This window comes from Sparus aurata, chromosome 3 (assembly GCF_900880675.1).
Source record: "Sparus aurata chromosome 3, fSpaAur1.1, whole genome shotgun sequence".
NCBI lineage: Eukaryota > Metazoa > Chordata > Actinopteri > Spariformes > Sparidae > Sparus > Sparus aurata.
Genome location: NC_044189.1, coordinates 20,215,112 through 20,228,722, shown reverse-complemented (window position 1 = coordinate 20,228,722; position 13,611 = coordinate 20,215,112). Strand labels below are relative to the sequence as shown.

Sequence of the window (13,611 nt, the reverse complement as noted above, 5' to 3'; positions counted from 1 at the left end):
ACAATCGTGTAAAGTCACAGAAAGTGTTTTGTGTTGTTGGAATGATGTGTGTCAGATGTGTCAGCTGTCCACACATCAGTAAATGAGATGACAGTCACTGATACCACTGCCGATATCCAACCATTCGTCTGGAACAAAAAGAGAGAAAACCAAAGTTTTGACAAACGTTATCAGCCAAAATATCGTTTTAAATATTAATATTGGTCCAGAATTTAACAAGTGGTGCATTGTGGTGCTGCTTGTGTATTTCTTTCCCGCCCTGATGATTTTTATTCACGCCCTTACGTCCCCACAGCTTCTCAACACTGCGCGACAGCCTTCACACCTCTGTCATGTTTGTAAGCCAAATATGAAACTGGCTCTGTCCTAAAATAGACATTTCTTCCAGCACCTCCAAAGCTCACTAATTAACAAGTTTGTTTAATGAGGGAGCTTTAGCAGCATTGGCAGGAAGACGTTGTTAACTTTGGATGGAGCCAGGCGAGCTATTTGCCCGTTTCCAGTCTTCATGCTAAGCTAAGCTAACATCTCCTGGCTCCAGCTTCATATTTAACTCTTGGCAATAGAGTGTACAGTCCCCCAATTGTGGACTTTTTCCCTGAAGACTGTTGTATCTTGGAGCGGTTCCACTGTTGGTGCCTCTTGTGACGGAGCAGTGTTATAGTTTGGCCTTTGATAAAGGTCAACACTCTGGCAGCTGTTCAGTCATGCAGCAATAAAGCCGGTCATTGCTTATGACATTAAGTTTGAGACATCAGAATTCCATCAGGCAAAACTACAAATGTAGTTTTTCCAGGTCAGATAGCTGGCGGCGTACATCCGTACCTGATAGCATATCAAGAAGTGACCCAAAAACAGACTCAAAGTTGGATTTTGGCGTCGGATTCTTGAGTTAAACAGTTGTAACCTGACAGAGATGATACATCTGTCATGAGTCCAGTTGTAACAGGTTATAAAACAATGTGCTGCTTGTCTCTTCTGAGGCGGCTGTTGTGTTGCTGCAGTGGAAGCTGGAGGGTCATGTCAGGTGAAGAGTAAGACAGTTTATAAATGACTGTGTGGTTTCCAGGCCCAGCTGGAAATCGACTCTCCTTTCAAGTCCTCCTTTCAGCCTCTCTGAGTCTGTCTGCAGCTGTGTGACTGCGAGCTTCCTCAGCCTTCTCTGAACCAGCCAGTTTCATTTCAGTTAAAGACCAAATGTGGGGTTAATGGTGTTGTAACCACCTTTTGGCTCCTTTGTGTGACAGATTGTATCAGGCTCAAGGTCTCTGCACACCAGAGTCCTGACAGAACACGCTGCCAGGTTGAGTTCTGATTTCTTATCAAGTTGTTAGCTTCGTGTTGGAGTGAACGCCACGGCAACAACAGACGACTGTGTGGCACAATGTGCTTTTCTAATATTTATTAACACTTTCTAATAACCATCATTAATAACTGATATACACGTGCTATAGCTTACTTCAGTTATTAGTTATTTCACTGTCAAAAAACAATGAAAACATTAATGCAGCAGCTGTAAAGCTTCAAAAACCTTCAGTCCAAATAATGTTTACAGATGAACCACGCAGTATTTATTAAAGTATTATAAACATCAGGTTACCATAAACAGTTGCTTTTATAAATTGTTTATAGATAATTTAATCATGTGATATCAGTGTTGACAAGCTATTATCTGAAGTATAATTAATTATTTATTAATGATGATTATTGTGAAGTCTTACTGGTCAATTTTTATTTTAATTTAAGTCCAGATTATTGATGGTAAGTAACAACATATTAAATATCCCCAAACTACCACAATATTTATCTAAAAATGAATTAAGTTATTTAAACGACCAATTTATTTCACACATTTCCAGGAAAATTCCACCTGGTTTCTGCTTAAATTCAGATGCTCATTGCACTTTAAAGCAACATTATGTGGAAACTGGCATTTCTTTTTATTGTATTGAATTGTTGTAACTTCCCACTAGTTCATGTCTAACTTCCGCTCGTCTCAGATTGCTGACCTGCAGAGTTTAGTCAGAAACTATTTGGAAATTAAGCCGCAACAACTCATTTCAGCTGAGTGGGGAAGTAGACATAAACAACCTAACTATAACTGTAACTGAGAGGAAACTCACCAGAGATTTAGAATATCTCACGTATTAATTACCACCTACTTACCATGACATTTGTGGACCTGTAAAATGAAATGCTTCCGTGTCAGCTGATGTTTAGTTCAGATGAAGCTGTCTCTGCTCTCAGGCGATGAGGTTTCAGCGGGACAGTAAAACAGGCTGGAGGAGAATAAACCGAGAGAGCAGCAGATTTAAACCCTCAGCGTGAGGTGTCGGTCGTGGTTTACACATGCAGCCTGGAAAACAGGTCAGCTATTAGATCATATGTGAGCAGCCGGAGCACAGCAGCGTATGTTAAAAGATGTAAACAACATCAACAATGTGCAGAGCGTCTGTCTGAGGGACGAGCTAACCGACTATCACAGGGGAATACGAGGGTTCGGCTTCATCTGCATAATGACCAATTCAGCTCCGTTAATCAGGACACAAGTTTCTGGGGGGGTTTCAATTCTGTTTTTATACTTCAAGGCCAAACTGCACAGACCTGCCTTGTTTCTACAATGGCGCCATTGTGAAGTTAGGTCAGTGAGACAAACAGCTTTCCTGCTGTATTTGTGACATCAAGCAAGATGTTCCACATCCAGGCTGTAAGGCCCGGCTGCTCTTTTGTCTCGTTAGAACAATTACCGTCATAATTTAGATAATTAGACTATCGTGTGCTAATACAGCAACAGTAGTCACAGCAGTGTCGCGCTGGTACAGAAGAGAAACATGAACATCGCACTGCAGGAGGATTGTAGCTCTGGTCTCCATTCACACTTCAGCTGTTCTGAGATCAGCCAGTAGAATCCTAATAAATGCTGAACGGATCAACATGCCAGATAATCAGTTGATTGTGTGAAGATTTACTCAATTTATCACAGTGTGAATTCAGTAGATTTGGGGTTTGGACTGTTGGTTGATCAAAAGATGCTTTTTGAACATTTGACTTTTGGTTCTGGGAAAAATACGACTTGAAAAGAAAAACGCTGAATACGTTCAAGATATTTCATGCTTTTAGTGAGTGATAAAAAACATCTGCTCAGTGGAAATTTGTCTATATGATGAACGTTTTGATCGGGTTGTTGTCATTGTGAAGTTAACGTGTGAACATCTTACAGTGGAGCAGAGTTTACACAGCTCTGACTCACAAGTTTCATTTCATAGCTGAATGAAACACCAGAAGTGCCAAGAGGTTAAATAGAAGGATTAAGAGGGATTACTTACAGTGTGTCATCAGCACAACAATGGCTTTTGTGACGGCTCAGTATGGATTTGGTTTACATGCTTATTATTGTGTCAAATGGCTTCTGCAAGATAATGTTAGTGGAGATCCCTCTTCAGCCCTCTGTCTCTAAGTGGTTGCATGAAAATCTGTCGCCGTCCATTGTGTCATTTCAGAGGTTGTGTAAAACTCTTATCAGCTCATTTGTGCAGAGAAAAAAACCTTCATCAGCCCTCACTGGACGCTCAGCGTGGCAGCTGAGCAAAACTCGAAATGTACCCCAGATTCTCAGACTAGAAGGTGCGTAAGCAGGTAATTACTGGGTGAAATCTTTAACGTACAGCTCAGTATGGATTTAATCGTTTCATCTGCACGACTTGGCAGCGCTTCAACTTCTATGACTTTGTGTTTACGTCTCCTAACTGGCATCTGTTAGCGGGATCGGGAGCTGAGCGCTCCACATGTGCTGCAGCAGCTGAGTTCGCTTCAGTGAAGATCAGCGTCGTTTGGATAATTGGATTGGAAGCCGGCGTTCGCTCAGGCTCCGCCTCACTCACGTCGCTTCACATGTAAATTTGAGCGTGTGGTGGAATGTTTTAGTGTGGCGGCCCTGTCAGTGCCGTGTTTCCTGTGTCTGCCAGGTCTTTGGCCCGCTCCCAGAGTTCCTCCCTGCTCTCTGTTGGTGTCCCGACTCTTTACGCTCACCTGTGTTTAATCTGACTCTCTCTCTCTGCACCTCGTCTGGTTGGTTCAGTTTGTGATCAGTGGAGTCATCTGCTGTTGGCCTGATCCCGTCTCTGCTGTTTATTTTGAGCTGATCTGCTGACAGCTGTCTTCTGCTCTCAGCAGAGACGTGGAGAAGCAAAACAGGCAGTTTGGAGGAATGTTTGTGTATTTATCACCACTAAAAATACATGAAATAGTTCAAAATTACATCATTTTAGAGTGAAGTTTGTTAGTATTTTTTTTTGTTGTCAAATGTCAGATGTCCATGTAAATGTTTGTCATATTTAATCAACCTCATCTTGTTTTTAACAATTCATATTTTCTGCTACATTGTACGTCCACTCAGCTTCAATTTCGAGGCAAAACAAAACACATTTCAGCGACTGTATGTAAAAAATATTAGTCTGATTATCTGAAAATTATGAATATGAATATGAATATAACTCAAGTATGACTTTTGTGTGCTTTTGCTTCTTCAGTGGATTGGAATTATAACATTGCAGAAAATGGAAATAAATAAGTAAAGTACCTCAAAATCGCACTTGAGTGAATCTTTAATCTACATTTAAGTCTCTTCTTGTTTTCCGTGATGTTGGATGTGTACACACTCTCTCTGGTACATGTGGTGCCTGTTTTCATTTTTTCTCTCCTGTCCCTCAAACGTCACGAGTCCACGGCTGCAGGTGGCGTCTGTGACTGTGACCGTCCCTTTAACGCCTGTGTTTCTGTGTCCTGCAGGTGCAGGCGGCTCTGAAGAGACAGTGGATGCAGTATAAAACCCAGTTGGGTCAGAGACGGAAGGACCACTGCTCCATGCGCTCCACGTCCTACACAGCCACCTCCATCACCGAGGTGCCCGCCTTCATGTACCACCATGACTGTAACAGCGAACACTTGAACGGGCGCCACACGGAGGACTCTGAACTGGTGGCACTAAAGTCAGGAGAGGCGTACGCATGAGGATGAGGAGCGGAGCACTGGAAACTGATGAAGAAGAGCAACGGTGCAGCGGAGATGTACAGCAAGAACTACTCAGTGATCAAATCTCAGAGGCTGGTGTGTTCAGCCCAGAACGACAATACGGGTCTAGTAACAGAGAGCTTGGACTAGCTTCAAGATGCTGACATTTTACTTTACATTGCTGTTGCGACTGCTTTTCAAAAAACTTTGATGTCAAGAACTTTTGGCACGAGACGACAGCTGCTTTTTTCGGCGTGTGTCACTTCCTACAGCTGCTAAACCACGACTACGAGGCTTGTGAGAGAAAAAACTGTGACTGTGATGACAGCTGGAGTGCTGATGTTTCCTGTGAGGAGACAATGCTGCTGAATGAGACAGTGATGGTGGTGATGATGATGATGATGATGGAGCTGACTGACACGAGGTCGAGGTGTTTGTGAACGTGTCATGATGAGGATTTTTAAGGTGAAGTGGAAGAACCAATCCTTCCTAACCTCACCTATACCAAAGGGTACTGTGTGTTGGTCACAGCTATGAAGGGGTGCACACACACACACACACACACACACACACACACACACACACACACACACACACACTCCACAGATCTGATCCTATGTGCCATGACGGGTCAGATTTCACGAGGCCCTCCGTACTCGAAGCTCTGGAATTGTGTACATAATATATGTTCACCATTTTCCATTTTCAAGAAAGTGTTTAAAAAGATTTTATTTAGTTTTTTCTATTAATATTTTATTCTTGCCGATTCCTAAGTACGTGTCAAGTGTGTGTCCTGTGATGCTGCACTCCTGACGGCTTTGTATTTCTGCAGTTGCTGTATTTGTGCCGAGGCGGAACATCACAGGACCGAGAAGCAAAAAGAAGAAACTCAATGCACAGAAGAATATATAAATAAAAAAAATAACTTTATTTTGAGGTTAACAGCCGCAAGACTTGATTCAGTGTGTGTGTGTGTGTGTGTGTGTGTGTGTGTGTGTGTGTGTGTGTGTGTGTGTGTGTGTGTGACGATGCTGACGAGCGAGCAGATTCTCTGTGTGGAAGTTTCACTGTCTGGTTAAATTCTCGATCATCCTTCGTCACGATGCCTTTAATCCACAGCTTTCTGTCCTCCGTTGTATTTATTCATGAGTTTTGCAGCATTTTGTATAAAAGAGCATCAGGCTGATGATGATGAGGCGATGAGAGGATCACATCCACACGTCACGTCACATCACAGACAGCTGACATGAATAATATACTCATGCTTCTCCTGTCATTTTACTGATTTATTAATTATTTCATTAATTAAGTCTTGATGATTGAGGTCACAGAAGACCACACTGAGTTTGTTTGTGTGCTTTTGTTTAAACATCATATATGGAAGTTACTCAGAAGCGTCTCTGATAACAGACGTTTGATTCAGACAGAGAATAAAACACAACATATTCTCCAACACAGCCTCCAGCGAGCTCAGACTGCTGCGATCTGTCTGTCGACCCGTCACAGAAAACATCCACTCGTTCAGAGAACTAAGAAGAACCAGAGGAGCACCTTTACGGAAAAGTCTGGAGATACTCTGTATCTTTAAATCACATAAAAACAAAACCAGCAGTGCATCAGTCCAGTGGTTCCAAACCTGGGGGGGCGCCAGAGATCGCAGGGGCTGCACACAACCAACCCAAATTATATTTGTGCACATTAATGAGGTTGATAGACGCACACGTGTCCAAATCATGTGACCAATTTAAGACGGACGTAGCAGTAAGACGCAGCCTCCGTGAGTCTCGGTTCCGACTTGTGTGCTGGTGCGGCCTTCAAACTATATACCAGTTTTTAAATTGTGTTGATAGGCCAAGTAAAACCAGACTTGATGATAAATAATGTCCACCGCACTTTTTGCGAACATTGCCGTCACGTTTATGGTGCGTTTGATGCAGGAAGAAACGATAAATACGGGCTTTTCTCACAAAAGTGTCTGCAAGCAAAAAAAAAATCCTATTGGTGGAAAAAGTCACCACATCAACCAATCACAAAATTATATGGCAAAGCACCTGATTTGGTTGCTGAGGAACAGGCGGAAGTTGTTGGAGGGACGGCGGCGAAAGAGGGACGGCGGCGAAAGAGTGACAGCGACGGTGACGGAGATAGAGACAGCGAAAGAGATAGAGATCGCAAGTTTTGAGAGTTGAGAGATTTGTGACATTAAGCGTGTTTGGAGTGTGTAGCTAGTGTGTTACGTAGTGTTTGGTGTGGTGTGTTTAGTGTGTAGTTAGTGTGTAATTTTTTTTGTGTTGTGAGTCAAAACAACGAGGAGAATGTGGAGCAGGAATGAGCTGAGACCTGAGCCTGAGGCATCGCCTGCATTTAAATGTAAATAGTTACAAATAACTTTGTACATTTCAAAAACTTGTGCACAAATTTAGCAAACAACAATTTATATTTGCATTATAAGTAACAAAAATGGTTCGTTAAACATTTTTGTGGTTTTAACAGTAAAAAATCCTGCTCGAAAAAATAACTGTACAGTCACGCATGTGAGGTTGTGCTGAAAACGATGACACCAAACACGGCAAGGTAAATAGTTTTAAAGGTGAAATATAATGGCAAAATCAAAAATATTCAAAAACAGCCAAATATACCCCAGAGGTTTAAATGTGTAAAACCCCAATAACACACCTAACTGGATAATCAAAACTCAAGTTATTTTTTGGACGCAGGCTTCAAGGAAGAAAGGTTTGGAACCTCTGCATGAGTCCATCGCTCCACACTGGCTCACTTCTCTGGCTCACTGTGGCCCTCAGCGTCAGGCCAGTCGCTCCTCATGAAGGCGTACGTCTTAAAAAACGATTGTAGCTTTGCTTTTAAACAATGTTGAGTCATTTTCTGAAGAAACACAGAAGCTGGTTCTAATGAAATGTTTCTCAAACAGGAATAAACACGGTGTTTGTTGGGGACTATTAGCTGCGCATTGATACATGTTAAATTCTTTAGTGAGTGTTTCCAGCAGCAGGATGCTGTCAAGATAATCTACAGTGTCCGAGGTCGTCACATGTCAGCAGGTGTGAATAACCCGCTAACACCCGCTAACACCCGCTAACATCTGGCCTCAGTCTCTGATGTGAACGGCTGCAGTGGACATTCAGTGTGCGTCAGCTGTTTGTCAGAAACTGAAGACTTTCTGAAACAGGCTGCTGTGGCTGCAGTCTGCTGAGGTTTATGATCTGCTGCTTCCTTCTGGTTCCTGCTGTTTCCTGTTTGAGGGGCAAAGTCGTCTCCTGGCAGTGAGAAACACGATCACTCGTGGATTTAAAATCTCCACACACAAGCTGACCGATGAAAGAAGAGTTTAATAGTGTTTCTAATAGCTTCAGAGAAGGACAGAGCCGTGAGGTTTGGAGGAATAACATCATGCTTGATAAACAGAGACAACACTCGTTGTTGGTTTAGATTATATAGAATATCACCAGACTTTAATCCTCATTCGGTTCTCTGAGATTATTAAATCATATTTTCTGTGTACGTGTGTGTTTCCACTGGTTGGATGTTCGTGATGATTTTAGGTTTTGTGTCATCGTCAGCTGGAGTGAGTTGAGCAGGAGACGTGAGGAGGTTTTAAAGACGTGTGCTCACATGGACCTGCAGAAGTCCAAAGCTGAGACATGGATCTTTATAGTGCCATAAACAGAGTCCACATCGTAGTTACTTTAGTGGCTTATGAATTACTCTGAATATATAGTGACGCATAAATAATTCCTATGATTGCAGACACACTGTGAAGAGCTGCTCTCTGCCACAGCATCAGAACCAGGAGAGCTGGACGCCACAGATAATGTTTTTAATGGCGTTTTGCCCTGAAAGAAATGTGAACACTCACCACTGCGAGCTAATAGCAGTAAATTGGTCCAATTACAAAATCAAGTCTTGTCAGGGAAGTGACCAGAGTCAAGACGCAGCTCTTTGGCCACCATTAGTTGTGTAAGTGAGAAAAACGAGCCGGTGGCTGAAGCTGAAGGACGTTTGGACCGGCTGCTGCTGCTCACTGACCCTCCGGCTGCTGGCAGGTTTACTGAAGGAACCGAACGTGACAATCAATAGAGACGATTACATCATGATCCCAGAAGCTTTTATGCTACACATGTTCTCGATTTTGAATGTTTATTTGACGTGTTGTTAACCGTTCTGGTTTGAGGAAGACAGATTCTGTATATCTTGTACGTTCATGTAAATACGAGCTGACACTGTGTATATTATGGATTTTTGCACTGTGAAATACTCTGACAGCTATTTTTGTTAGCGTCCTGTCGTTCATATCTGCTTGTGTTGGTCTCTTCTCTCCTCCTCAGCGCCGACTGGAATCATCTCAAAGCTGTTTAGAGAAAAGAAAAGAAACCTGCATTTTGTAAAAGCCAAAATTGATTGGTGTTTTTTTTTTGTTTCTGTTTTTTTTTAAAAGAAAAACCTTTTAGCACAACAATACAGACATAAAAGATTCTTTGGTGTTTCTCTTTATTTCCTGAGCAACGAGAGAAACAAGCTGCAAAATGTAGTTTAAAGGAGGAACGAGGACGGTTTATAAAGAAATGGACAATTTGCAGCATTTACTCAATTTTCTTTACATGCTTTGATTTTTAAACAATTCAATGAAATGATGGACTCAAAGGGAAAAGAAAATGAACTTTTTTCCAACTATGCAGGCAAAAACTTTGTTTTGTTTTCACAGATCGTGACGGTGATTCTGCAGCACTTTGCTCACCAACACTGTTCTTGTCAATATTTCAGGGTTGAGAGATTTTTTATAATGAGTGTGCAGGAAAACAAAGGAAGTCTCACTCCATTTGGTGTCTTTGTGATCCCGGGCTCGGCTGTACCGTAACCCCTTTCTAAAGAGTCGACTCGGATCACAAACCGGCACCTGACGTGAGGAGCGGGACAGAACTGAACGACACAGTTTGTCTCGGGGATAATGGCGGCTCACACCGTACAACAAATTAAGGTTGTTATCGCACTAACGAGGCTGAGTTCTTCACTTCATGTGAATCATTTTCAGCCTTCCTATAGACGGCTTCTGTATAATAAGCAATTTCAGGCTCTGCTGAATCTTAATGGTGAAGTGAAGAGAAGCGGCCGTCCTGTCAGCCTGCTGTGGTGATGAAGTCAGACCTGTGTGCAGCTGTCTTGTTACTCTGTGATGAGTGTTCTCCCTGCTGACAGCACAACACCACATTCATGCAAAGGAATGTTTAAATGAAAATATTCAAAGCTGAGTCTAAAATTGTGTGCAGATTCAAAATGATAATGAAGATTAAACCTATCCAGCACGGGCTTCTCTTCAGAGGTTTCACTGGAATAACAAAGTTAGAGGGAGAAGCCGTAAATTGCCTCCAACAGCCTCCATTTTGGGAGCCTGCCGGCCTGGAAACCTTCAGGAAAATGTCTGCAGCCGGCTGCTTCAGGCATCTGAGAATTTTCCCTGACAGCGACGATCTCACAGTTTTCTGGATGAATCCCAAACGTGTCACGTGTGCTCAGAAATCATCTGAGAAAACGATACGTTTGCTTTTACTCAGCGGTGTTCAAACACGAGACGGCAAGAGTTTCAAATCAGAATCTTCATCTGTGCGTTAAACATTTTCAAGGTCACTTGAACCGGTCGAGTGCTCGGCGTGTGACCGCGACTGCTCGGATCACTGCTGCCGAAGACGGCCACGTTTCCTCACATTCGTGTCTGTTCATTCCAGCTGAAGTGAAGTGAACCCCTCGTTCACCCGAAGCTTGGAGCGTTTCCAGCTGTCGTGGCCAGAAATTCATCACAACTGAGCAGCGCTGCAGTGGGCGCGACAACAATGGAGAGAGGAGGCGTGTTCTCTGTGAATTTTAACAAACAGAGACTCTGCTCCCGCCTCTCCTCCATCAGGGTGTGATAGCACCTCATCTGGATTTCTACTGGGCTGCAGCTCAGCCCAGCAGCACACACCGACCCGGCTCACAGTTCCAGTCTGTGAGCAAACCTGCCTGAGGTACCGAGAGACCGAGAGCGTCTCTGTACGGCACAGATCCACATGTTTACTGAGCCGACTGCATTTACAGTGGATTTATGAGTAACTAGATTAAATGAAGCACAAAGTCATTCTATATTAAATCAACAGAACATGTTGTCCTTCCTCCTTCTGGATGAGACAATCATTCATATTTAAATGGAAGTCATACAGATTCTAACCATTCTTCTAAATGAACAGCATAAAATAATAAAACCCTTTGATATATTTCTGGTATTAGGATCTGAAATACTACAGCCAGGTATGCAATTATATTATGTCTTTAGAAATATAATGGTTCTTTCAGTCCCAGTCTCCATGGAGGTGGATGAACCTGACACACACAACTACCTGATTAAGTGTCATCTTTTCTGTCATTAAGACTCTTTATGTTGCTGTTTAATAATCAGTCCAATGGGACCTTATTGTTAATCACATCGCTGCAATGAAGCTGAACTGCTTCTAAAGAGGAGGTGAGAGCAGGTCAGCTCACTTTATGTGTGTTATTAACATCAAAACAACTTCTGCTGCTGGCGGTCTGTGAAGTGGACATGCTGATAAACCAAACTCCATTCTGAAAGCAGGTGTTTTATAGTAGGGCCTTATTATTCATGTTAAAAACTGTAGTTATAACTTTACAGAGTCGCTTTTTGGATTCACTTCAATCTGCATACACAGTCGGCTCACATGTCATTCACTCAGTAACATCATTAAATAACCTGTGATGAAGTGTTAGACACACAGACGGACGCGTGTTGACCGGCCCGGGTCTCTCTGTGGACGACCTGAAGCCACAGATCTCTTCTTTAACCACCCATCGTAATTCAAAAGCCCAGATGTCAGCCCTTCAGTCGGATTCATCCTCTGGGGACCCTGACTGAACCAGATGTCGTGACAGTCCATCCAGTAGCTGTTCATATTTTACAGTCTGGACCAAAATGTCTGACAGAAAAACAGACGGACCGACATTCACAAATGTCAGCTGTATCTGTGAAACCTCCGGTCACGTGTGTCCGCAACCCAAAATAGTTCACTATAAAATGTGTCTCGAGTTTCTGCAGCCTGTTTGTCTGCTTTCCCACAAAAGGAGGAAAACGTGTCATAAGACTGGGATCAAACTGTGTGAGCATGTGCAAAACAGCCTCATGCTGCGTTGAAATGTGCCGATGCCTCCGTACGCCCGCACACATTTGCCAGCTATAGTATTTTAAACCGAATCGGAGAGAAAGGAGCCCCCGCTGTGTTCTCTGCAGCTGCCTCAAAGAAAATAAATCATCAGAATCTGTCCTCACTCAGGGACTAATCTGCAGCATCGTCTCCACTCTGCTCACCACAGATAGGACGTCGAGTCGTGATGGGATTTTACAGTCGCGGCTGCATTCAGGCATTCGAAATCACAGCGAGGAGGACAACTGTGTGAAAGAGTACAGAGGAGTCTCTCATAGTCATTCTGCAGGAGTGAGAATCCGTCTTTACACTCATTAGTTTGTGATTAGAATTACATCCTCAGAAGAATTAACCATCATGTCATCTGTGCCGTTTTCAACATTATCATTATTATTACGCTCATTATTCCACATCTCACAGGCCGAGTCAATTTATTCACGAGGCCCAAAACAATCAAGATTTTTATTGGATTTTTAAATTGCACATGATGATGTTTGCCTCTAAAGGAAATGATCATCCCCCTGAAGTATGTGGAGAGAGGAGTGGAGATTAGCAAATAAAATAACTCCTCCTTCAGGATTACAACGCAACACTCATAAATTATAATCTTAAATGAGCTTTGTGTTCTCAAACCCTTTCATGCATTATTGGAAGACAATGCTCGTCGTGTGATAATTATCTGGGCCCTCTTCATTTAAATCCCTTTGATATCAAGAACACAAGTGCCAGGAAATGCCCTGAAGCAGACCGCTGATCCACTCGTGTGGTGATTCTCACAGCCACATTCATCTCAGGGTCTTATTCTGTAGTGACGCAGGAGGATGAGACGCCGGAGGCATCTTGGAAGTCGTAATTTGTAGAGATGCAGAACGGAGAAAGACAGGACAAATGTTTTCAACCTTCCAGCTGTGAGATTTTATATGCTGCTGCTGCACATCGTGTGACATCACTCATCATTCAGCTCCTGACTTCACCTGAGTCATGATGTCTCCAGAAAATACTTTAAAATTGATATTGATCACATTTTTATCTAGACAGATATGAAAATGATAATAATAAATAATAATACATCTTCAAAGCTTTTGGACGTGTGCAGAATAAAAGTCTCTCTTGTAGGAATTCTGATAGTTGGGTCCAGTTCTGAACAATGTTTGTGACCCAGAGGGAGAAAAGATCCAACGCCGTCACCTCTGGTCTCACCTGGAGACGCTGTTTCACCCATCACAACTCTTGGTTGTTGCCAGTTTGTGGAAAAAACCTCCTTAAAATGGCAGTGATGTACAAGATGCCCCAAGCATGCTGTCCTGCCGTCAGCAATGCTAACGTCTGCTAGCTGAGTGTAATCAATAACGCTGTGACCACCACCTCTGGAACGTGAAAGGCTGAAGGCTCCTCCAGA

At 42.8% G+C, this 13,611-nt stretch overlaps 1 protein-coding gene across 3 annotated transcripts in view; it reads left to right on the top strand.

Annotated features, from left to right (window-relative positions):
• The window catches only part of calcr (calcitonin receptor), a 56,779-nt gene extending 50,839 nt beyond the window's left edge, over window positions 1-5,940 (top strand). For all 3 annotated transcript variants that reach the window (XM_030411204.1, XM_030411206.1, XM_030411205.1), the window contains exon 22: window positions 4,789-5,940. In XM_030411204.1, the coding sequence (XP_030267064.1) occupies window positions 4,789-5,010 (222 nt within the window). In that variant the 3' untranslated portion in view covers window positions 5,011-5,940. The remainder of the gene's footprint in view (window positions 1-4,788) is intronic.
• The last annotated feature ends 7,671 nt before the right edge of the window (window positions 5,941-13,611 follow it).